This window comes from Drosophila biarmipes, chromosome 3R, assembly GCF_025231255.1.
Source record: "Drosophila biarmipes strain raj3 chromosome 3R, RU_DBia_V1.1, whole genome shotgun sequence".
Classification (NCBI taxonomy): Eukaryota; Metazoa; Arthropoda; class Insecta; order Diptera; family Drosophilidae; genus Drosophila; species Drosophila biarmipes.
The window spans coordinates 18,043,350-18,065,373 of NC_066616.1; the positions used below are offsets into that span (position 1 = coordinate 18,043,350).

At 50.2% G+C, this 22,024-nt stretch overlaps 7 protein-coding genes across 9 annotated transcripts; 3 read left to right on the top strand and 4 right to left on the bottom strand.

Moving 5' to 3' along the window:
• Positions 1 to 312: 312 nt before the first annotated feature.
• Positions 313 to 3,070, top strand: LOC108031442 (uncharacterized). Of its 3 annotated transcripts, none has more exons than XM_017104875.3 (5): positions 314 to 584; positions 638 to 966; positions 1,022 to 1,309; positions 1,481 to 2,228; positions 2,284 to 3,070. In XM_017104875.3, exons 1-5 carry the CDS (start codon positions 425 to 427, stop codon positions 2,340 to 2,342), a joined length of 1,584 nt encoding a protein of 527 aa, XP_016960364.1. In that variant the 5' UTR covers positions 314 to 424; the 3' UTR covers positions 2,343 to 3,070. The 3 variants fall into 3 exon arrangements, with proteins under 3 accessions (XP_016960363.1, XP_016960364.1, XP_016960365.1); XM_017104876.3 differs by having other exon boundaries at positions 1,022 to 1,276; XM_017104874.3 differs by having other exon boundaries at positions 313 to 584; positions 1,022 to 2,228.
• Positions 3,017 to 4,827, bottom strand: LOC108031445 (aurora kinase C). The gene is made up of 3 exons (XM_017104878.3): positions 4,476 to 4,827; positions 4,068 to 4,416; positions 3,017 to 4,006 (listed from the first exon to the last, which is right to left on the bottom strand). Exons 1-3 carry the CDS (start codon positions 4,587 to 4,589, stop codon positions 3,186 to 3,188), a joined length of 1,284 nt encoding a protein of 427 aa, XP_016960367.1. The 5' UTR covers positions 4,590 to 4,827; the 3' UTR covers positions 3,017 to 3,185.
• Positions 4,828 to 5,009: 182 nt separating this feature from the next.
• Positions 5,010 to 7,219, top strand: LOC108031444 (zinc finger protein 420). Its single transcript, XM_017104877.3, has 2 exons — positions 5,010 to 5,313; positions 5,372 to 7,219. The coding sequence occupies exons 1-2, from the start codon at positions 5,158 to 5,160 to the stop codon at positions 6,824 to 6,826; spliced, it is 1,611 nt and encodes a 536-aa protein (XP_016960366.1). The 5' UTR covers positions 5,010 to 5,157; the 3' UTR covers positions 6,827 to 7,219.
• Positions 7,053 to 9,395, bottom strand: LOC108031441 (major heat shock 70 kDa protein Ab). Its single transcript, XM_017104873.3, has one exon. It carries the CDS (start codon positions 9,156 to 9,158, stop codon positions 7,230 to 7,232), a length of 1,929 nt encoding a protein of 642 aa, XP_016960362.1. The 5' UTR covers positions 9,159 to 9,395; the 3' UTR covers positions 7,053 to 7,229.
• A 1,940-nt stretch (positions 9,396 to 11,335) lies between these two features.
• LOC108024680 (major heat shock 70 kDa protein Ab) lies at positions 11,336 to 13,691 on the top strand. Its single transcript, XM_050888893.1, has one exon. It carries the CDS (start codon positions 11,579 to 11,581, stop codon positions 13,505 to 13,507), a length of 1,929 nt encoding a protein of 642 aa, XP_050744850.1. The 5' UTR covers positions 11,336 to 11,578; the 3' UTR covers positions 13,508 to 13,691.
• Positions 13,692 to 13,844: 153 nt separating this feature from the next.
• LOC108024662 (arginine/serine-rich protein PNISR) lies at positions 13,845 to 18,355 on the bottom strand. The gene is made up of 9 exons (XM_017094730.3): positions 17,654 to 18,355; positions 17,267 to 17,588; positions 16,834 to 16,990; positions 16,365 to 16,604; positions 16,024 to 16,126; positions 15,610 to 15,666; positions 15,116 to 15,243; positions 14,829 to 15,057; positions 13,845 to 14,769 (listed from the first exon to the last, which is right to left on the bottom strand). Exons 1-9 carry the CDS (start codon positions 18,207 to 18,209, stop codon positions 13,955 to 13,957), a joined length of 2,607 nt encoding a protein of 868 aa, XP_016950219.1. The 5' UTR covers positions 18,210 to 18,355; the 3' UTR covers positions 13,845 to 13,954.
• A 470-nt stretch (positions 18,356 to 18,825) lies between these two features.
• LOC108024670 (ATPase family AAA domain-containing protein 3A homolog) lies at positions 18,826 to 21,620 on the bottom strand. Its single transcript, XM_017094742.3, has 5 exons — positions 21,269 to 21,620; positions 20,672 to 21,146; positions 19,788 to 20,612; positions 19,476 to 19,674; positions 18,826 to 19,410 (listed from the first exon to the last, which is right to left on the bottom strand). Exons 1-5 carry the CDS (start codon positions 21,486 to 21,488, stop codon positions 19,318 to 19,320), a joined length of 1,812 nt encoding a protein of 603 aa, XP_016950231.1. The 5' UTR covers positions 21,489 to 21,620; the 3' UTR covers positions 18,826 to 19,317.
• Positions 21,621 to 22,024: the final 404 nt, after the last annotated feature.

Consider the following 22,024-nt stretch of genomic DNA (forward strand, 5'->3'; position numbering starts at 1 on the left):
TGAACGCAATCGTGAGTAAGCCACTAAGAAAAAAAGATTTCGTTCTATCGTGATCAGACTCTATAAGTTACCCTACTAATGGATTTTTAAATTAAATTCTATGATGTACGCATTCCAATAAAACAATACCCTAACACCCGCGCTGTTTTTGTTTGTAACCACTTTATCGCGTTCTTGACTTTAAAGGCTTTTAGTGGTTTTTGAAAAACAGCAGTACAAAGTTCAAAATATATTTTTCAAAAGCCCCTTATTTTTGACCCAAAAGTGAAGGGTCCAAATTCCGAGAGCATATGTAATCGATAGTTTACCATCTCCAAAGAACGCCCATCTCTAACGTTCCCGCATAAGCAAAAAAAAGAAAAACATTCTCTTCCTGCACAAAAATCTGTAATTTGCCCATTTGCTATCTGAAAACGGGTGTAAAATGAGTTCGGCTCGTTTCGCGCGTTCCGGGCGCGTCCGCATCTGCATCCTGATGACCATGTTCATCGTGCTCATCATGATGATAGTGATCTACCAAATGTCCCAGCACCAATTGGACGAGAGCCGCGCCTTCCAAGAGGGCCTCAGTGTCCAGATGCAATGTAAGTCTATTTTTACCCCTATTCCTCTACACTGAACATGGCGAAATCCACAGCCCTCAATGCCGAGAAACTGACCGCCGAGAAGAGGATGAGCCTGCTGCGCACGGAGAAGATGAGCCTGCAGGAGAAGTACGAGGGTCAGCTGGCGGAGGCCGTGCAAAAGCAGCAGGAAACGGAACGCGCCCTCCAGGAGAAGTTCGACGCCCAGGTGGAGAAGTACAAGCTGCTGGAGTTCAAGTACGCCGACCTGGAGGCCGAGTGCCTCAAGAGCAAGAAGAAACACATCGAGGACACGAACGCGTTCGACCAGAAGCTGCAAAAGGTCCTGGCCGATTTGCACAAGGACAAGGCCAGCAAGGAGCACGAGGTGGCCGCCTGGAAGGTAACCTTTCCTAATGGCTTCCTTAGAACATCCTACTTATCTACTTATCCTCCAGGAAAAGTTGGACAAGCAACAGCGCGAGGAAGAGCACAAGATCCACACGCTGGAGGCCACAATCGCTGAGTTCAAGACGAACTGCAACTATGTGCCCAAGGCTCAGCCCGCCGAGGCCCCGGCCCATGACCACCAGCAGCAGCAGCTGAACAAGCCCGCCGAGCAGATGCCCACCACCCACAACTCCAATCCCGCCCAGCTGGCGCACAGCATTGAAAAGCCGCGCAACGAGAAGTCCTTCGATGCCCAAGTGCAAGTGAGTGAAGGCCTCTACAGGATCGGCGGCGGGGTAAATCTGCTAGCTACTAACACAAACCGAAACCAAACAACCGCTGCTACTAACGACACAATTAAGAGTAATGGTGACGGAACCCAGGAGCAGTCACAGCAGCTGTCTCCCATGCCCTTCGCCGTGCGCAACAACCACAGCCTCATACTAAACTCTGTTGAAAACTTTCAGATTGTGCCCAAATCGCTCAATGAGAAGCAGCAGCAGGAGGAGCCTCAGCTGTCCGGCGGTCCTGTTTCCCCGCTGAGTGCTCCCCGCAAGAGCAGCACGCAGGCCTCTGTGAGCGGCCCGGTTGCCAAGAAGGCCGGCAATGCTCCGGATGCGTCGGTGGCTCCAAAGGTGAGCAGCAGCAGCGGCCTTCCCCCTCTGGCAGTACCGCCAGCCAAGCCAGATCGCAAACTTCCCGAAAACGTAGCTCCCATACCCGACAATTTTGAGGACAAGGCGGACACCAAGGGCGAAGGTGTCGATGTGGATACTGCCGCCGAAGAGCTGCCCAAGAACGAGAACAACAATCGTTACGCAAACGCTGTAAATGAGCTGGAGAGCAACAAGAACCTTGGTGTCGCACCCAAGCCCCTAGAGGATTCGGGCGCCCACGAGGTTAAAGACGCGTTAAATGAGCCCAGCTTTAATTTGCCAGCAGCGGGTGGAGCCGGCCAGAACTTCTTCGATGGCGAGCTGCCGGCTCCTGGTCCCGGGCCCGTACCCGACGAGCCGGCCAAGCAGATGGCCGAGGCAGCCGGTGCTGGCGGCGGTGGTGATGGTGACGATGACGACGATGTGGGCGATGTGGCCGTTAAGCAGCCACAGCATCTACTCGACTCTGACAATCTTAACAACGAAATCGTGGCTGACCAGGGCAAGGAATTTGCCGAAGGCATCCATCTGGAGGACGGCATGGATGAAGATCAAGATGGTGAGTCTTTGAACTGATATTGATTGGGCAGTATACCTTACATATTGACTTACAGAGGACGACTACTCCAATGTTGCGGCGCGCAAGAAGGGAGGCGAGGTTATTAGGCATTAAGTAACACAATTTTCTATTAATATTGAGCGGCATGTGTGCAAAGGCTTAGAAAACCCTTTATATTAAGGCCGTGCTCGGAAATCCATAGGTTTTAGGGAACTGAAAGATGATTTGGAATTCAGCGAACCAATCAATGAATTTGTATGATAATTGGAGATTATAAATCGAAATATATCCTGGTTTGAGCACGCCCTAAGCTACCTAGTTTGTAAGAGTAAAGTTTAACGTCATGACTACCATCATTGCGTTCATAGCAAATGTAAACAAAACACGAAAACTCGCAGCAAATCCAATACTCTAATATGGAAACGAGATTAAAGGCAGCGCCAGTTCATTGCAATTGATCTAACGTTAAGACTGGTTCGGTCCAGCTTCACAAAATATTGGTCGCAAAAGTGGCAGAACTTGTTTATGTTGCTAATTCCTAAACCATTTCATTCGTTATATTCGCCAATCTCAAAAATATACCTATGCGCTTTCCATCTGCGTACAATATTTCCTTGTACTTGGTTTTCTGTGATAAAAATAACTCGCTTCACTGCATTCGGGCAATGCTGCCTGTGTTTTTGTCGCTGCCACAATAGTTTGCATTCGTATTCCGTCAACTCATTTCGCTAGAGATTAGGTATAGCCACATAAGATAGGATTGAACACACCGACACACTCGCCTAGCATTCGACAACACACAAACTTTATTGATAATAATAAACTTAATTCATAAATGTTAATTTCTCGAATCTGGCTAAATGAAAATTTAAGATGCCATAATTAAATTACGCGGCGAGCCTTAACTATACTGTAAATTAAAAGGAAATAACTCAAAATGAAATATTATGGAAGGGTTCACTGCGTGTGCGCCAGGATCCATGGGTGCACCATCACCTGGTCCAGCGGCAAGCGGTGCTGTGGATTCAGGACTAGCAGCTTGGAAATGAGATGAGCGGCTGCCTTGGAGATATGTTCCGGCAGCTTGTAGTCAACCTTGAGGATCTTCTTGTAGGTCTCATCGTATACCTTCGAGTAGAAGGGAGCGTGGCCAACCAACAGCTCGAAGCAGAGCACGCCCAGGCTCCAGAGATCCACGTTTTTGGTGTGCGGCTTACCTTGCACCATCTCGGGCGGCAGGTAGTCCACAGTGCCGCACAGCGTCATGCGCATGGAGTTGGGTTCGTGCACGGACCAGCCGAAGTCGGCGATCTTCAAGACGCCCTTGTGTCCAAGCAGCAGATTCTCCGGCTTGATATCCCTGTGGATGATGTCTCGCTCGTGTAGGTAGAGCAGCGCGGAGCACAATGCCTTAATGTAGGTGGCCGACTGGCGCTCGTCGAACCGCTTCAGTGGCTGTGCCTGCAAAGCATTGAATAGCGTTCCTTGTGGAGCATACTCCAGGATCAGATAGATGCGCACATCGTCGTGAAAGTAGGCGTACAAGCGGAGGATATGCGGGTGGCGCAGGTGCGACTGTATCTCGATCTCACGGCGCACCTGGTGCTCCACATTGGACTCGCCAATCTGGCGCTTGAAGAGCACTTTGAGGGCCACCACGAACTGGGACTCCTTCTCGCGCGCCAAATAGACATTGCCAAACTTGCCGCGTCCCAGCAGACGGCCAATATCAAAGTTGTTAAGCTCCCAGGTTTTCTTGGGCTTCTGCGGCTGCGCATCTGCGGGGGATTACAATGGATTTAATGAACGGGGAAGGATTATATTGGATAAGGTACCCACCAGACTTGGGTTTATCTTTGTCAGAGGTGCTGCCAGAGCTGGTGGCAGCTGCAGTAGCAGGTTCTGTAGAGGACTCTCCACCTGAAGCAGGGGATTTCTGTTTGGCTACGACTTCGGGCTTTTTGATAGGTGCCACCGGAGCGGGAGCCACAAACTCTGAGGTGGCCTTCTTCACGGGCGGCACCAGTGGCTTTTGGAACTTGCTTCCAGTGGCGGGCACTACGGAATTGGAGGCTCCTAGACCTGGTTTAGTGGGCGGCGGACGCATGGCAGTCATGGCACTCCTGATCATAGCGTGAGAGGATCCTGGCAAGGGTTTGGCGGCTGGAGCCACGTTCTCGCTGGTGGGCTGTATTACACGGGGGATTACAAGGATTCCAGGAAGTTTCTAGAGAGATCTTCACTCACCTTTCCCAACAGCAAGGTTTTCTTCTGCATGTTGAGCAGGGCGGCTGATATTTCCGGTTTTCGGGCCGGAGCATTTTCCTTGGGACGCAGCACATGGTCGGACGGATGGGACATGACGGTACAAGCTCTGGACAACTAACAGATTGCAAAATTTGGTCAAAACACAATGGTAAAATAAAGCTATTGGGTAAAACAATCACGACTCCCGGGTCCTGTGAAAATAAAATGCCGTTCGTTTGAATTGTGAAGCGGGCGTATGCGCGACGGGGTGAATGGCAAAAGTGCGATGGTATCGGTTAGTGGATGAACCTCGTGACTTTCCAGTGTTTCAAAGCAGTCACAGGATTGTTACTATTTGGAACTTCATTTTTGAAGCAATACTCTCAGAAAATATTTGGAATTTTAAGTTTGCAGCTTAGAATAAGCCGTAGAAATTTTCATATATGTTAATATTTATATTTTTAAGTCAGGAAAAATATGGTTCTTACTTCATAAGCACTTCCTTATTGTTAATAAATAAATAATAATCTACTGTTTCATATTATTATTAATATTTATCACATTATTCTTCGCATGAACGGAGCAAGTGACTGTGAACCGGAGCAGCTGTGATTTAATGACCATCTCTAATAGCCAGCTGTTATAAACAAAGTCTTTGCTTTTAACGATGTGAATCAAAACTATGGAGACAGCGGAGATCCACATTGACATCAACTCCCAGACGTGCCGCGTCTGCCTGGAGACTCACGAAATCAATCTCTGCCTCCACGATGAGATCGAGTACAACGACCTAAGCATGGAGCTCTGGCAGCTCTTGGAATCCGTCTCCAAAGCTAAGGTGGGTCAAGTCAATATGCTATTGTATCATAATACTAATATTGTTCTCCCTAAACCAGTACCCATGGACGGATCCCAATCTGCCGCTGCAGCTGTGCCAGAACTGTACACGCCGCCTGATCAGTACCTACGAGTTCATCCTGGAGGTGGAGAGCGCGCAGGAGACTCTGAAAAACCTGCAGCAGGAGGTGGCTGCCAAGCCGGAGGAGGAAGCCCATGTGGAGGTAGTGGAGCTGATTGGCCAGGAGAGTGCAGTGAATATGGAAGGTTTCCTGCCCGCCTCTTACGAAGAGCAGCAGGTGGAACTCGAGGAGTTGGGTGACCAGGATACTTCTGCCGTTTTCAATTTGGAGGCGGAAGAAGAGACTTTTTACGCTGACGAGGATCAAGCAGAGGAAGCGGAGGAGACCAATCGGCTGCATTTATTATCAGAGGAACCTGAACTCAAAGAACTGTCCCATCCGCGAGCTTCCCAGCTGGGCAGCCGTCTGGCCCACTCGGAGAACTTCATCTACAAGTGCTCCGTCTGCCCACGAGTCTTTGCCAAAAGCGAATCTCTGTCCCGGCACTTTTCGCACGCCCACCGTCTGACGGCGGATGTGGCCGCTTTGAATCTGGCCAACGAGAGCAGCGGCACGGGTCTGCTGACCTGCAAGCACTGTCCGCGATCATTCAAGCGCCAGGACACTCTGCGCCGCCACATGCAGGCATTCCATCCCCACGCAGCGACTTTAGAAACGGAGACGCCGGAGAACTCTGGCCGGAAACGTGTCGCAAAGCGGCGAGATTGTCCGTACTGTGGCCTCAGCTTTCCCGTGTCCAGCCTCACCATCCACATACGCCGACACACCGGCGACAACCCGTACAAATGCTCCCAGTGCGAAAAAGCTTTCCCGCGCAGCCAGGACTTGAGCCTGCACATGCGTTGGCACACCGGAGAGCGTCCCAGCGAGTGCAAGATCTGCTCCAAGAAGTTCATCTCGCAAAACAAGCTGGCGCGCCACATGCGTCTGCATACGGGCCAAAGGCCCTACTCGTGCGACCGGTGCAGCAAGACCTTTGTGCAATCCAACGACCTGAAGATCCATATGCGACGTCACACTGGCGAGCGACCGTATCAGTGCGGAACGTGCGGAGAGAGCTTTGTGTGCGGCTCGCACCTGAACATTCACCGCAACCGAAAGGGTCATCACGAGGATGTAATTCCGGGCAGTGGAGCCGAAGGCGACCTTTCTGCGGATCCCTACGTTAACGCCAGGGTCAACAAGCGGCGGGCTGAGGATATTGAGCGCATGCGACTGAAACGTCTTCCCGAGGAGCAAGTTCAGCAGCCACAGGCTGTGCTACCCAGCCCGGAGTTGCCTGCCATGGCCTACAGATGCGGTGTCTGCGAACAGAGCTTCAAGAGCGGAGCCCTCCTGACTATCCATCGCAATAAAATGAGCCACTACGAAATTGGGAGGGTCTACGCAGATCCCTTTGGGGAAAAGCAGAAAAAGCTGGAAGTCCAATAAGAATAGAAGTTAAGAAAACACAAAAGTGTATTCATTTATATAATAATGCCTTATAGTGTGACACGATTCCGGGATAAGTTTTTTTTAAAGTTTAATCTTGATATATTCCAGAAATTATCAAAATAACTCCATAAATATATACATCATTTTTTGAACATTCAGAAAAAAATATTTCGTGGTAAAAGTGTGAAGTTTTCTATAAACCAAAGAAAATAAAGGTTTTAAGTTCTCTTTAAATAAATTATTTATTCATCATATTGCTAAAACAATTTGTTGCTAACTTAAGACTGGTTAATACTATGGTTTTTGTTTAGAATATTCAACGAAAACATTCTAATCAGTCTCAAAAACTTAAAATAACTGAGAATTAGCCCATTGATGAACAGGAACTAGTATTTTTGGCTTAGTCGACCTCCTCGACCGTGGGTCCCGAGTAGCCTCCGAACCCTCCGGCCTGCTGGCCGCAGTTGGCTCCTGGTCCAGCTGCCCCCGCACCCGTTCCCTGCTGGTGCATCTTGGTCATGATGGGCGAGCAGTGGCGGGTAAGCTCCTCCAGCTTGTGGTCGAACTCCTCCTTCTCGGCGGTGGTGTTGCCGTCCAGCCACCGAATTGTGTCGTTGCACTTATCCAGAACGGAGGTCTTGTCGGCCTCCTCCAGTTTGCCCGCGGGAGCCTGTTCCACGGACTGCTTCACATTGAAGACGTAGCTCTCCAGGGCATTTCGAGAGGTTATGCGCTGGCGCTGCTTCTCGTCCTCGTCGGCGTACTTCTCGGCCTCGTTCACCATGCGGTCAATCTCGGCCTGCGAGAGGCGTCCCTTGTCGTTCTTGATCGTGATGTTCTTGGCCTTGCCCGTGCTCATCTCCTTGGCGGTGACGTTCAGGATTCCGTTGGCGTCCAGGTCGAAGGTGACCTCTATCTGGGGCACACCTCTAGGCGCAGGCGGAATTCCGGACAGGTCGAAGGTGCCCAGGGCGTTGTTGTCCTTGGTCATCGCTCGCTCGCCCTCAAACACCTGTATGGAGACACCGGGCTGGTTGTCCGAGTACGTGGAGAAGGTCTTGGTCTGCTTGCACGGGATGCGGCAGTTGCGCTCGATCAGCTTGGTCATCACTCCGCCGGCGGTCTCAATACCGAGGGAGAGCGGGGCCACGTCCACCAGCAGCACGTCCTGGATCTTGCCGCTCTGGTCTCCGCTGAGGATGGCGGCCTGGACCGCCGCTCCGTAGGCCACCGCCTCGTCTGGGTTGATGGAGAGGTTGAGGCTCTTGCCGTGGAAGAACTGCTGCAGCAGGCTCTGCACCTTGGGTATGCGGGTGGATCCTCCAACCAATACGATGTCGTGGATCTGGCCCTTGTCCATCCTGGCGTCCGTTAGGGCCTTCTCCACGGGCTGCAGCGTGTTGCGGAAGAGGTCTGCGCACAGCTCCTCGAACCTGGCGCGGCTCACCTTGGTGTAGAAGTCGTGTCCCTCGAACAGTGCGTCGATCTCGATGGTGGCCTCGGTGCTGGAAGAGAGTGTGCGCTTGGCCCGCTCGGCAGCCGTCCTGAGGCGTCGCAGGGCGCGAGGGTTGGAGCGGAGGTCCTTCTTGAACTTGCGCTTGAACTCATCCGCCAGGTGGGTGACCAGCCGGTTGTCGAAGTCCTCGCCTCCCAGGTGGGTGTCTCCTGCCGTGGAGCGCACCTCGAACAGCGATCCCTCGTCGATGGTCAGGATGGAGACGTCGAAGGTGCCGCCTCCCAGATCGAAGATCAATACGTTGCGCTCACCCTTGAGGTTCTTGTCCAGCCCGTAGGCCAGAGCCGCCGCCGTGGGCTCGTTGATGATGCGGAGCACGTTCAGGCCGGCAATGTGGCCGGCGTCCTTGGTGGCCTGGCGCTGGGAGTCGTTGAAGTAGGCGGGCACCGTGATGACCGCGTCCGTGACGCTCTCGCCCAGATACGCCTCCGCCGTCTCCTTCATCTTGGCCAGCACCATCGAGCTGATCTCCTCGGGGGCGAACCGCTTGGCCTCGCCCTTGAACTCCACCCCGATCTTGGGCTTGCCGCCGTCGCTGACCACCTTGAAGGGCCAGTGCTTCATGTCCTCCGCGATCTTGGGGTCGTCATACTTGCGTCCGATGAGGCGCTTGGCGTCGAAGACTGTGTTCCTGGGGTTCATGGCCACCTGGTTCTTGGCGGCATCGCCGATGAGGCGCTCCGAGTCTGTGAAGGCCACGTAGGACGGGGTGGTGCGGTTGCCCTGGTCGTTGGCGATGATCTCCACCTTGCCATGCTGGTAGACACCCACGCAGGAGTACGTGGTGCCCAGATCGATTCCAATAGCTGGCATCTTGTGTGTTTGTGTTTGTTGCTCCTACTTGGAAGTGGATACTTTCGTGTTCTCAGCTCTTCTTCTTGTCTTCAGTGATGGTTGTTCTTGGTTGTAACGCTGGTATTTGTTTTACTTAAATGTCTTTTACTTGCACTTTGTTGCAGAGTGTTAGCTTGTTCAGCTGCGCGTTGTTTTGATTGCTTAGCTTTTGCTTAGCGATGCTTTCAGTTTGCTTGTTTGAATTGAATTGCCGCTAAGAGCACCGAGCGGCCCTATTTATACTCGGGCGCTCTCTTCTCGAACATTCGAGGCTGGCTCTCTCGAAGCGGGGAGAACTCTCGGCCTTGTCAGTGCACCAGAGCGAGATGGCAGACGGAGAGGGCCGGAATATTAAGAGAGGGTGTGTTTAACGGTTTCGAAATTTCTCGACTTTTCTCTGTGCCAAACAAAACAAACAAACCTACCTCAACAAATGGCTTTCTTTTGTGCGTTCTGGAAAATTCTACCGGCGTCGTTTGTTTATATAAAGACAGCGTTCTATTTATAAGCGAGATTTAAAGTAGCAACTAACTTCATTTGAAGTAGATGTCCAGCACGAGATACACAGTTCATTGGCTTTCAAAATTTCATTCATGAGCACGTATTCATCGCCTATGCTAATAAATTGGGACTCACTGTACACGCCCCCAAAACAATAATTATAAATTTTTATATAGATGGACCCTTCATAAATGCTTGTCAAAAAGTATCTTTCAGATACAATCTTAACATACTATTACCTTCGGTGTTCACAAAAACTGTGCAAAATTGCCGAATTTAGTAAAGTAGTTAGAATGTTCGGAGACGCCTCGTCCAGAACTAGGTAGTAATTTAATTATTAAACTAATTTAATTATTTAACTAACTTCATTTGAAGTAGATGTCCTACTAGTTGCTACATAAGCACGAGATACATAACATAACGAGATTAACCATGCACGCCCACAAAACTTTAAAACTGATTTTGGATTGTGCTGATAATGGTCACTTCCCAAATGTTGGCAGTAAAGTATCTTTAAGATACTTCGTAACTGATTGTTTTGAAAAAACTGAATAAATCATTTGAAATAAAAAGATGAGGCATTGACTTTTGTAAGTTGGCTTGTTTTTTTTTTCGTAAACAAATTTTATTTGTTAGTGTTTTCTGTTCTATTTTTCTTTTTCCTACAACAATTTTTTGTTGTAACAGTTTTCTATTTCAACAAACTAATTATTCAAAAGAAATTAAGGAAATTATTTTAATTTATATTCGTAAGAAAGATTTGAGTTGATAAAGACATATTTACTTTATCAGTTAAATTGTATCCACAAAATTCATATTATACTAATTATTAAATGTACTATATGTGAAAGTTAATCCAGTTTCACGTAACACTCTCAAACAATAAATACATTATAACCCTATCAATAGAAAATGCATAAATTAAGCTTTTCAATTTTTTATTTTATTGTACAAAAATTTTTTCTTGGTACAATCTTGGAGTCTGTGTGCAACACGTTGGGTTTCTGATTCTTAATAATTATGGTTGTGCTCAGTTTAATAATTAAATTACTACCTAGTTCTGGACGAGGCGTCTCCGAACATTCTAACTACTTTACTAAATTCGGCAATTTTGCACAGTTTTTGTGAACACCGAAGGTAATAGTATGTTAAGATTGTATCTGAAAGATACTTTTTGACAAGCATTTATGAAGGGTCCATCTATATAAAAATTTATAATTATTGTTTTGGGGGCGTGTACAGTGAGTCCCAATTTATTAGCATAGGCGATGAATACGTGCTCATGAATGAAATTTTGAAAGCCAATGAACTGTGTATCTCGTGCTGGACATCTACTTCAAATGAAGTTAGTTGCTACTTTAAATCTCGCTTATAAATAGAACGCTGTCTTTATATAAACAAACGACGCCGGTAGAATTTTCCAGAACGCACAAAAGAAAGCCATTTGTTGAGGTAGGTTTGTTTGTTTTGTTTGGCACAGAGAAAAGTCGAGAAATTTCGAAACCGTTAAACACACCCTCTCTTAATATTCCGGCCCTCTCCGTCTGCCATCTCGCTCTGGTGCACTGACAAGGCCGAGAGTTCTCCCCGCTTCGAGAGAGCCAGCCTCGAATGTTCGAGAAGAGAGCGCCCGAGTATAAATAGGGCCGCTCGGTGCTCTTAGCGGCAATTCAATTCAAACAAGCAAACTGAAAGCATCGCTAAGCAAAAGCTAAGCAATCAAAACAACGCGCAGCTGAACAAGCTAACACTCTGCAACAAAGTGCAAGTAAAAGACATTTAAGTAAAACAAATACCAGCGTTACAACCAAGAACAACCATCACTGAAGACAAGAAGAAGAGCTGAGAACACGAAAGTATCCACTTCCAAGTAGGAGCAACAAACACAAACACACAAGATGCCAGCTATTGGAATCGATCTGGGCACCACGTACTCCTGCGTGGGTGTCTACCAGCATGGCAAGGTGGAGATCATCGCCAACGACCAGGGCAACCGCACCACCCCGTCCTACGTGGCCTTCACAGACTCGGAGCGCCTCATCGGCGATGCCGCCAAGAACCAGGTGGCCATGAACCCCAGGAACACAGTCTTCGACGCCAAGCGCCTCATCGGACGCAAGTATGACGACCCCAAGATCGCGGAGGACATGAAGCACTGGCCCTTCAAGGTGGTCAGCGACGGCGGCAAGCCCAAGATCGGGGTGGAGTTCAAGGGCGAGGCCAAGCGGTTCGCCCCCGAGGAGATCAGCTCGATGGTGCTAGCCAAGATGAAGGAGACGGCGGAGGCGTATCTGGGCGAGAGCGTCACGGACGCGGTCATCACGGTGCCCGCCTACTTCAACGACTCCCAGCGCCAGGCCACCAAGGACGCCGGCCACATTGCCGGCCTGAACGTGCTCCGCATCATCAACGAGCCCACGGCGGCGGCTCTGGCCTACGGGCTGGACAAGAACCTCAAGGGTGAGCGCAACGTATTGATCTTCGATCTGGGAGGCGGCACCTTCGACGTCTCCATCCTGACCATCGACGAGGGATCGCTGTTCGAGGTGCGCTCCACGGCAGGAGACACCCACCTGGGAGGCGAGGACTTCGACAACCGGCTGGTCACCCACCTGGCGGATGAGTTCAAGCGCAAGTTCAAGAAGGACCTCCGCTCCAACCCTCGCGCCCTGCGACGCCTCAGGACGGCTGCCGAGCGGGCCAAGCGCACACTCTCTTCCAGCACCGAGGCCACCATCGAGATCGACGCACTGTTCGAGGGACACGACTTCTACACCAAGGTGAGCCGCGCCAGGTTCGAGGAGCTGTGCGCAGACCTCTTCCGCAACACGCTGCAGCCCGTGGAGAAGGCCCTAACGGACGCCAGGATGGACAAGGGCCAGATCCACGACATCGTATTGGTTGGAGGATCCACCCGCATACCCAAGGTGCAGAGCCTGCTGCAGCAGTTCTTCCACGGCAAGAGCCTCAACCTCTCCATCAACCCAGACGAGGCGGTGGCCTACGGAGCGGCGGTCCAGGCCGCCATCCTCAGCGGAGACCAGAGCGGCAAGATCCAGGACGTGCTGCTGGTGGACGTGGCCCCGCTCTCCCTCGGTATTGAGACCGCCGGCGGAGTGATGACCAAGCTGATCGAGCGCAACTGCCGCATCCCGTGCAAGCAGACCAAGACCTTCTCCACGTACTCGGACAACCAGCCCGGTGTCTCCATACAGGTGTTTGAGGGCGAGCGAGCGATGACCAAGGACAACAACGCCCTGGGCACCTTCGACCTGTCCGGAATTCCGCCTGCGCCTAGAGGTGTGCCCCAGATAGAGGTCACCTTCGACCTGGACGCCAACGGAATCCTGAACGTCACCGCCAAGGAGATGAGCACGGGCAAGGCCAAGAACATCACGATCAAGAACGACAAGGGACGCCTCTCGCAGGCCGAGATTGACCGCATGGTGAACGAGGCCGAGAAGTACGCCGACGAGGACGAGAAGCAGCGCCAGCGCATAACCTCTCGAAATGCCCTGGAGAGCTACGTCTTCAATGTGAAGCAGTCCGTGGAACAGGCTCCCGCGGGCAAACTGGAGGAGGCCGACAAGACCTCCGTTCTGGATAAGTGCAACGACACAATTCGGTGGCTGGACGGCAACACCACCGCCGAGAAGGAGGAGTTCGACCACAAGCTGGAGGAGCTCACCCGCCACTGCTCGCCCATCATGACCAAGATGCACCAGCAGGGAACGGGTGCGGGGGCAGCTGGACCAGGAGCCAACTGCGGCCAGCAGGCCGGAGGGTTCGGAGGCTACTCGGGACCCACGGTCGAGGAGGTCGACTAAGCCAGAAATACTAGTTCCTGTTCATCAATGGGCTAATTCTCAGTTATTTTAAGTTTTTGAGACTGATTAGAATGTTTTCGTTGAATATTCTAAACAAAAACCATAGTATTAACCAGTCTTAAGTTAGCAACAAATTGTTTTAGCAATATGATGAATAAATAAATTATTTTACAGTTTAAAAAAATTGTGTTTAAATACTTTAGGGACTTACTTGGGGCGTTTATAGTTTCACGCTCCACGAAAATGATAGAAAATACCTTAAAAGCTTTATAATTTGAGTTTCTGCAAAAATAACTCCCAACTTAAAATCCAAAAAACTAAATTGAAAAGCAAAATATTCTTTAGGAAATCCGAATTTATTATGCTGGATTAAAACTGTTTACTGAAAGCATCTTAAACAGAAGAAAAAATATAATTACAATATAACAATTAGCGGTAGACGTTATCTTAGTGGCGCTTGCGCGGATGCGACGCGGAAGAAGTGGAGGAGTATGCGTGGGAGCTGGAGTGGTGGGTGCTGCGCGACTTGGAGCGGGATCTCGTGCGGTGGCGCTTCCTCCCGCTGCTGCTGCTGCCGTGCTCGTGGCTGCGACTGCTGCTGGGCCGCGAGGAGCGCTTGTGGCTACTGCTGCGGCCCTCATCCCCGCCAGAGTGGCTCGAGTCCCGGTGTCGCCGCGACGACCTCTGGCGGTGGCCTCCACTACTGCTGCCGCCACTCAAGTGGCTGCGATGCTGGCGATGCCCACGATCACGATCCCGCTCCCGATTCCGGGTTCGTTCCCTTTCTCGGTCACGGTCGCGATCGCGTCGCTCATATTTGCTCCGACTGCTGCTGCCGTGGCTGCGGTGTCCATGCCGGCTGGCTCGCTTGCCGCGGCTGCTGGACGCCTTGGATGCGCTGGAGCTGCTGCTGCTGCTGTCGTCGCTGTCGCTGCTCGAGCTGCTCCCGCTACTGCTGCTGGAGGAGGACGAGGTGGACGAGTGTCGCCGCTTGCTCTTAGACTTGCGCGACGACTTGTTGGCCTTGTGCAGCGCCTTGTCCGCCGCACTCAGCATGGTGGCCACCGACTCGGGCATCTGCAGCAGATGGGTGGCCGGATTGGGAACGGGCTTTGGCTTCTGCGAGCCTGAGCTGCTCGCTAGTGAGCTCAGCGGTGCCACAGCGGCGGCGGCCACCACTTGTTGCACGTAGCTCTGAGACTGCTTGCCGTCCTTGTTGTCGCTAAAGCGGGTGGTCCTCTCCTTGCGACTGGGACGTTTGCCTGGGGATTAGGATTTACAATTAGTTTTGGTTTTTGAAAGCAAATGTTACTCCTTATACCATTAAACTGCTGCAGCTTTTCGTGGCTTGGTTGGCTGGCCAATTCGCCGGGCGGTTCGGGTTTGGCCAGCGGTCGACGATGCTCACCAGCACCGGGGTCGGAGCGCTCCAGCTCCATCTTGCGATGGCGCTGCAGGGTTTGCTCATCGCGCAGCTCTTGCTGGGCCACTCGATCCTCAATGTCGTCAATGACTTTCTCGAAGGATCGTTTGCTGCGCCGTATGCGAGCCTAAAAAAGATACTTTAATATACTTCCTCTTATAATCTTAGGTATAATGCCAACCCACCTTCAACTCCTCCGCGCTTAGATGCACGCTTTTGTCGGCATCCTTGCCTGCATCCGCCAGGCGCTCGCCATCCTCGTCGTCCTCATCCTCTTCGCTTTCGCTGGAAGAATCGCCATAGGCAGCTAAACCTATAATTCAAATCAGTCAAGTGCTAATTGTTGCTACCAGGCTTCATGTAGATTGGGCGCAGTTTTTCATATGTTTCAAATGGATTTTTGACACTTCTTGAGGCATTACGGAAGGGGTTTCGGGAAGGGATAGAGAGAAGGCGGAAAAGCGAGCTAGAAGGACCAAACTGCGCCAAGAGGGTCGAAAGTGGTTTGACCACGGTTCAAAGTTACAAGCATAGGAAGTTAGAACTTGGCCAGAGGATAATCCAATAGTATTTATATGTTTTTTTTTAAAGAGGGGACGACCAAGCATAACTCAGACTACCTCTAAACAAAAAGAGTGCAAAAGAAACTTACGAGCTAAACTGAAATTTGGTTACTTACCCAGGTTGCCGGTAATGGAGGACAAGGCGCTTTTGCGAATCACTTGGGCTGATGACGCTTTTGATTTACACATACATATATATATATATAGGTATATATTATATAATATAACGATTAAAAAATTCAGCAAGTGATTTCATTGGTTTTTGTGTGGTGTTCGATATCATATCATTATTTTGGGATTCAAAGATTAGCAAAGACATATGGGATTAAAAGAGGTGGTAACGCGCTCGCCGAACAAAACTCGGATGCAATCGCTTGGCCGAAACGTCGGGTCATCCCAGCCTTAGTCCGCGACATACGTATCCGCGCCTTCTTACGATCTATATGCTATAACTACTTACACACACACACACGCGCGAGCGCTGGAAGAGATCGGTTTTGGGGTAAACTTAAGTGTAATGCATAATGTACCTTTCGCACGGTGTGCTTTCAGGGTCTCGGATGCAATGGCTGCAATCTCTTCGTTTGTGGTTTCCAGCAGGATTTCGGTTAGTGTCCGACGCACCACAAGCATCTACAGATGGGTTTTATTTGGGTGTTCATAGATTGTTTGCAACAAGACATATAAGGGGGTATTTGGATGTGCCGCCGGTGGCCAGGGAATGAAACTCTAGTGAAGAGTGAACGAACTGCAGAGCAGCCAAAGTGGAATGGGAATATGTCGCCGGAATTCCGCAGTTCCTTCGCCTCTGAGACTCACTCGATTTCATCGCCTGGCTGAGCAAACATCCGGGTCAAATGGAGATGCCTACCAGATCCGCCAGTCTTTCTTCGTAGTTTTTACCATTGACATCGTTCGCGGTAGCCGCTTCTACAGGCTCTGCCGCCTCCCGATTGCCGGTATCGTTGGCTCCTTGCTGCTCCTCCTCCTCCGGCTCCTCGCTGCTGCTCACATCGCCGGCTTTACTTATCAATTCATTACCTATTTGCTGCTCCTCCAGTTCTCCATGCACCTCCCCAGGCAAGCCAATGGAATCTTCGCTGTCGCTAGCCTGAATTTCAAGGGTATGTTTAATTCGACAGTCTGCACTTCTATCTGCAGTCTGTCCTACAGTCCGTATTGTCATTCGTTTGTGTTCTTTGATGGTGAAACTTCAGTTTAGGTTCAGTCCCGTCTGGGTTTTGTGTGCAACCAATTGGGGTGAGATGTGCTCCTTGCTTTGGGCACTTTTCGGTCCGTTTTGAGAGTCAGTTAACCCTACACTCCCTGACCTTACTTACCACATTCGCGATGTTCAATAGATTAACAGGTGTTGTTAGTGTTTTGCTTGATACTTGCTTAACATGGTTAACCTCATCGTCTGCGGTTGTGCCAATGGAGGGCTGCTGGCGCTCTAGCTGCCGCTGCTTTTCGCGCTCCATTTTCTCCAGGCCCTCTCTGAAAAGGGGAACAGGTTTAGTATATGTAGATTCAAGAAACTAGTAAATTACGGAATAACAAATTACTATCAGTAAGATTGCTGGTAAGTCATCTTAATATATTCTACTCTGAAGTAGTTAAGATATATTAAGTTCCCATAAAGTCATTAGTCTGTTATACCCAAATAAAAGTGAATCATAAAAATGCTCTTAATGGGTTCCAGAAATATCATGTTTTTGATAAGATAGGAGTAATATTTTATGGCTAGGCAGGAGGTCCCCATGGGCCACTCACCTAATCCAAGCTGGCAACATTTTGCGTTTGTTGGCATCAATCTCGCTGCCGGCACTGCCACTTCCGCTTTCCTGCTGCTGTTGTGGCTGGTGTGCATGTTGTGGTGCTAAATGATGTGGATGGGGATGCGGCTGATGTGCTTGTGGATGCGTTGGCTGCGGTTGCTGCTGCGCCTGCAACTGCATCTGCAGCTGTTGCTGCGGCTCATTGGGATTGCTGACGTTGAGCTTGAGCAGCGAGGGAATATGCGCTGTGGGATTGCCCGTGGATTTGCCGGATTGCGTTTGCCAGCTGTTCCATGGCTGTTTGCCCAGCGTGACAGCTGAAGAGGAAGAGAGGAGACGGGAGTGAGTTTTTGACCTAGCTATATTTGGCCCATGCACTTACCCGCTCCGCTAGAGGTGTCTATGGACTGGCCTGGCGCCTCGCTGGCCGCCAGCCATTGGGATTGCGTAACCGCTGGAGCCGGCGGTGGGGGCGTCTCGACGCCATGTCCCCGCTCATTTTCGTCGTCCATGTCCATGTCAGCCTCGCCTTGCTCCTCGAGCAGAGGAAATCCCGTCCTGACCACACTGGGCACTGGCATTGCCATCGCCTGCTGGTGGTACTCCCGCACATTGCCAATGATTGGCGGTGGAGGCGCCAGGGGCACGGCGACCGGAGAAGCGTCCCGCATGTGGATCCATTGCTGGGCAAGCTGCGCCCAATCGATGCCGGCGCCACCTTGCATGGCAAGCGGGAGACCAGTGGCCACCAGGGGCGTCACCATGCCCGGACCTCCGCCCGGGGGCAGGGAAAAGTGAGTGGGTGGCGGCGGGGGCTGCGCCAGGAACTGATTTTGGTTGTGATTATGGTTGTGCCCATGGCCATGTTGTCCATGTCCGTGGACGTGGGCGTGCTTGTTGTAGCCCAAGTCTGCGTTGCCGTTTCCACCCGGAAACATCTCTGCTCACAGCTCAGTAAAGGTATTTTTAATCTCAACGAAGTTTTCCTTGGTTTTTCCGATGTTTTCCTCAAACGAAATGAATTTTCCTTTTTGTCGACTTCTACGCCATTTTCTCACTCAGCCCGTTTTGCCATTCGCCCCGATGCGGCGACAGCGTGTGGCTCTCAGTAGAGAGGGATTTTTTAGGGAATTTTAGAAAAAACTGTTATTTATACAATTTTTGAAACCGGCAAAGCTTAAAAACTAATTCAAAATAAAACCCGAGACTTAAATATAATTATATTAATCGACGTTTTCTAATAAAATAAGATTGTTTTCTCCGAAATTAAATATCGAAGGAACAAAACTGAATGCTGTACGGTTATCGTATTAGTAGTAAAGCTGTTTGGCGCAAAAATCAAATAAAAAAAATAATATTTTTCCATCATTTTTTAAAACAATAATCACACTCACACACAAAAACACATCATTTAAAAGTTCTATAATTTTAAAATTGAACAATTTGAACATTGAATTGAGTTTCTTAAAAGAAAAAATTGTTTGAATGTCGAAAAAACCCTAGTACTATGTGTATTTTCTACGATTATAAATTTTTATCAAAATTAAAAAGGCATTTTTTAACAAGTAGTCTATATATATTTACTTCATACTCATATATAGGAAAACACTGCGGACAAGTCAAATTGGTGGCCGCGCCAGCGAGAAGTTTAATATAAATCTCTCACAGTGCTGGCGCGACGGGTTCAATTTACAGCCTACGTCCAAAGCTTTAACATACGAAATGCAGCAACAGCAGTTAAAATATACACCTCTTATTGTACACTCTATTGAGACAGTTAATGCAAGCTTATAATACAATTATCAGTGGGTCAAACTTAATTGCATCTATAGACGAACACGTGCTTCCGCCAGCGATTTTGTACAGGCTGTGTAAATGCATACAGGTAACCGATATGCACTTATTCGGTGTCTCGGCTGCTGTTTGGTATCCGGTAGTAAGATAAAGCCCTGTGCGTTACCAACTTAATGTTAAATGATTAGAAAACTAAACAAGTTTCAATGCAGGTTGCATCATCTACTTCAACTCCAGCTGCGTCTCCGCTCCTCACAGTTTATTGGCAGTAAGAGTGAGAGGTGGAGCAGCAGCGCCCGTAATAGATTTGTGATCGGCACGCTCCTGATCCGAGAGCCAGGCCATCTGTGAAACACATACGATTTCTGGTTAGCATAAAAAGCAAGATAAAGAACCATTTGAAGACCCACCTTCTGTTTGTGCTGCTGGGCAGCGGAGTAGCACCTGTCCAGCACCATCTTCTCGGTGAGCAGACCATCCTCGGAGGCATAGACAGCCGCCTGCCAGGATACGCCCAGCTTGGAGATTTCTCGACCCGACATGCCCTCGCACAGAGCGGCCATCTTCGAACAGGTCTTTCCGTAGTCAAAGGTGTCCAACTTGAAACGCCTGAAAAGAGCACACAAATTATAGTGAAATCATCTTATAATGAAGGGAAATGTTCGATTTATACGATTTTAGGTAAACAAAAATGCTAGATAAAAATGCTAGATAAGACTTACTTAGCACCCGCGGCAGCAGGCTGCAGCACATATTTATCGAAGTAAAGTCGCAAAAGGCGCTCTCGTTCCTCCAAACCAGGCAGTGAGAACTCCACCATCTCGTCCAGACGATCGTTGATGGCATAATCGAACTGCTCGGGCGTGTTGGAAGCCAGCACAAGCATGAACTTGGGATTCTGCTCAGAGGTACGGTACAGGAAGGCGTTCAGGGCGGAACGCAGATCCTCCGAGATCTTCTCCGAGGACCGCTTGCGCAAGAAGGCGTCCGCCTCGTCCACGAACAGCAGCAGGCCGCGGCGCGAGGTTTGCGACCAGTCGAACACCTTATGTATGGCCGTCACGCCCTCCTTGCCCATGGGCGCCACATCGCCGCCGGTCATGATGGCGAAGTCCATGCCAGAGTGCTCGGCCAGCTTCTTGGCGAACATGGTCTTGCCCGTTCCGGGTGGACCGTGCATCAGGACGTTCCTGTACATGCCCTTGTTGATGCGCGTGTTCTTGGTGGCGATGGCAATGTCGCGTAGCCGCTCCTCTAGCTTCGGGTTTAGCACCACGCCCTGCAGGGCATCGGCGGGCTTGGCGCGCAGCCTTTTCAGGTAGTGCAGCGGGTTCTTCAGGGCATCCAGGAAGGCGAAACGCGATGTCTCTCCAACCAGCGTGGGTTTGCCGATACGTGCCTCCACATATCGAGAAACCACGCCGGTGGCTCCCTTGGCCGTATACACGCCCAGAGCGAGCAGCGAAAGTCCTCCAGCTGCGGTCAGCACCTTGTCCCAGTCGGTGAGCATGGCCTCGGCACCAGCGCCAATGACCGTTCCAGCAGTTCTGTGGATCAGGAAGCGGAAATTAGCAACGTTATCCAGTACATCTAAGCGCTTACTCACTTGATACCCTCCAGTACGGTGGTGCGATGCTCCTGCGCCTTGAGACGGATCTTCTCCAGGTTGATGTCGCGGTTCTCGCGATCCACGCGAGCCTTAGCGCGCAGCTCGTGCTCCAGGAGCTTGAGCCGGTTCTTCTCCTTCATCTCGATCTCGTGCTCAATGGTCTGGCGGCGCATAGCCTCTTGCCGCTGGACGCTCTCTTCCTGCTTGCGCAAATTGTCCTCCTGGACCCGCTGCTGCTGCTGCAGCTGATCCTCGTAGCGCTTGCGGGAGAGCTGATCCTGGTACTGGGCACGCTGCTGCTGCTGCTTGGTCTCCTCGATGAGGGTCTTGCGGCGCTCCTCGTGATCGATGCGCTTCTGCTCGACCTTGGCCTGCTCGATATGGGCCTCGTACTCCTTGACCTTGGTGTTGTACTCCGTTTGCCGGGTGGCCTCCTGCATCTTGGACAGCTCGAGGGCCTCCCGGGCGTGTTCTGCACGAGATTAACATTTGGGGTCATTGGGGGCGCGGCTACATCCCAGACTCACACGCACGCTGCGATAGCATGGCGCATGTCGGTGGTTATGCAACTGGCTGATGAAATTTTCCGCTTACTTGATCGCTCCAGGGTTTTGGCCGCATCCGCCGCACGTTCCAGCGCCGACGAGTCGAAGCGGTACGCCTCCATGGCCTTGCGCTCCGCCCGGCTCAGTTGAGCGTCCCCGGACTTCTCGCCGGCCGTCCTGCCCTCCGGATCGGCACCTCCTCCATCGGCGAAGCCACCGGCCTGCTCCGGCTGCGGCTGCTGGCGGTTCCTGCCCAAAAGCCACGACATGCTGCTGCTACTTTGGCTTGCGCTTCTTGCGCTTTTCACTCAGAGTTTAAAGGCAAAAAAACAATCTAGAAAATATTACGAAATTTTGACAGCTTTTGCTTAACGTCCAACAACGTGATTCTTAATGAGAGTTGCCAGATGGCACAAACAGTTGGTGGGCGGATTTCTGAAGATGGTACTTTTTAGCAATGACTTTAAATAACAAATTAAAGTATTTTAATTAGTTAATAAACTTGTATATTTTTCATAAATTTTGTCAAGACTTCTAATATGTTTTAATCTTTTCACTTTTGATATATTTAAAAGCGCCGAAAGAGCACCATGTTAAGTTAAGAATAATATAGAATTTGTATTTTAACTTTTGTTTCTAATTCAAAAACCTATTTTAATTAGTTAATGAAAAACTATATTTTATGGCACAATTCAGACTTGTGCGAATAAGCTTAAATTTCTATGCCAATACACCTCCAATTTCCCGGAGTTGCCAGAAAATAGCACGGGCCTTAACTCACCACCCAAAACCAGCTGTTCGTGGT

What these genes read in the sequence shown, in the direction of transcription:
- LOC108031442 (XM_017104874.3), top strand. Translation starts at nt 425, where the DNA reads ATGAGTTCGGCTCGTTTCGCGCGTTCCGGGCGCGTCCGCATCTGCATC. An exon ending in CCTCAGTGTCCAGATGCAAT is followed by an intron (nt 585 to 637) that starts GTAAGTCTATTT and finishes CGAAATCCACAG; the next exon opens with CCCTCAATGCCGAGAAACTG. An exon ending in CATGGATGAAGATCAAGATG is followed by an intron (nt 2,229 to 2,283) that starts GTGAGTCTTTGA and finishes ATTGACTTACAG; the next exon opens with AGGACGACTACTCCAATGTT.
- LOC108031445 (XM_017104878.3), bottom strand. Translation starts at nt 4,589, where the DNA reads ATGTCCCATCCGTCCGACCATGTGCTGCGTCCCAAGGAAAATGCTCCG. An exon ending in AAACCTTGCTGTTGGGAAAG is followed by an intron (nt 4,417 to 4,475) that starts GTGAGTGAAGAT and finishes CGTGTAATACAG; the next exon opens with CCCACCAGCGAGAACGTGGC. An exon ending in CAAAGATAAACCCAAGTCTG is followed by an intron (nt 4,007 to 4,067) that starts GTGGGTACCTTA and finishes AATCCCCCGCAG; the next exon opens with ATGCGCAGCCGCAGAAGCCC.
- LOC108024662 (XM_017094730.3), bottom strand. Translation starts at nt 18,209, where the DNA reads ATGTTTCCGGGTGGAAACGGCAACGCAGACTTGGGCTACAACAAGCAC. An exon ending in GAAAGCACACCGTGCGAAAG is followed by an intron (nt 15,667 to 16,023) that starts GTACATTATGCA and finishes GTAAATCAAAAG; the next exon opens with CGTCATCAGCCCAAGTGATT. An exon ending in CTCCATTACCGGCAACCTGG is followed by an intron (nt 15,244 to 15,609) that starts GTAAGTAACCAA and finishes TTTGAATTATAG; the next exon opens with GTTTAGCTGCCTATGGCGAT.
- LOC108024680 (XM_050888893.1), top strand. Translation starts at nt 11,579, where the DNA reads ATGCCAGCTATTGGAATCGATCTGGGCACCACGTACTCCTGCGTGGGT.
- LOC108024670 (XM_017094742.3), bottom strand. Translation starts at nt 21,488, where the DNA reads ATGTCGTGGCTTTTGGGCAGGAACCGCCAGCAGCCGCAGCCGGAGCAG. An exon ending in CAAAACCCTGGAGCGATCAA is followed by an intron (nt 21,147 to 21,268) that starts GTAAGCGGAAAA and finishes AATCTCGTGCAG; the next exon opens with AACACGCCCGGGAGGCCCTC. An exon ending in ACCGTACTGGAGGGTATCAA is followed by an intron (nt 20,613 to 20,671) that starts GTGAGTAAGCGC and finishes CCTGATCCACAG; the next exon opens with AACTGCTGGAACGGTCATTG.
- LOC108031441 (XM_017104873.3), bottom strand. Translation starts at nt 9,158, where the DNA reads ATGCCAGCTATTGGAATCGATCTGGGCACCACGTACTCCTGCGTGGGT.
- LOC108031444 (XM_017104877.3), top strand. Translation starts at nt 5,158, where the DNA reads ATGGAGACAGCGGAGATCCACATTGACATCAACTCCCAGACGTGCCGC. An exon ending in AATCCGTCTCCAAAGCTAAG is followed by an intron (nt 5,314 to 5,371) that starts GTGGGTCAAGTC and finishes TCCCTAAACCAG; the next exon opens with TACCCATGGACGGATCCCAA.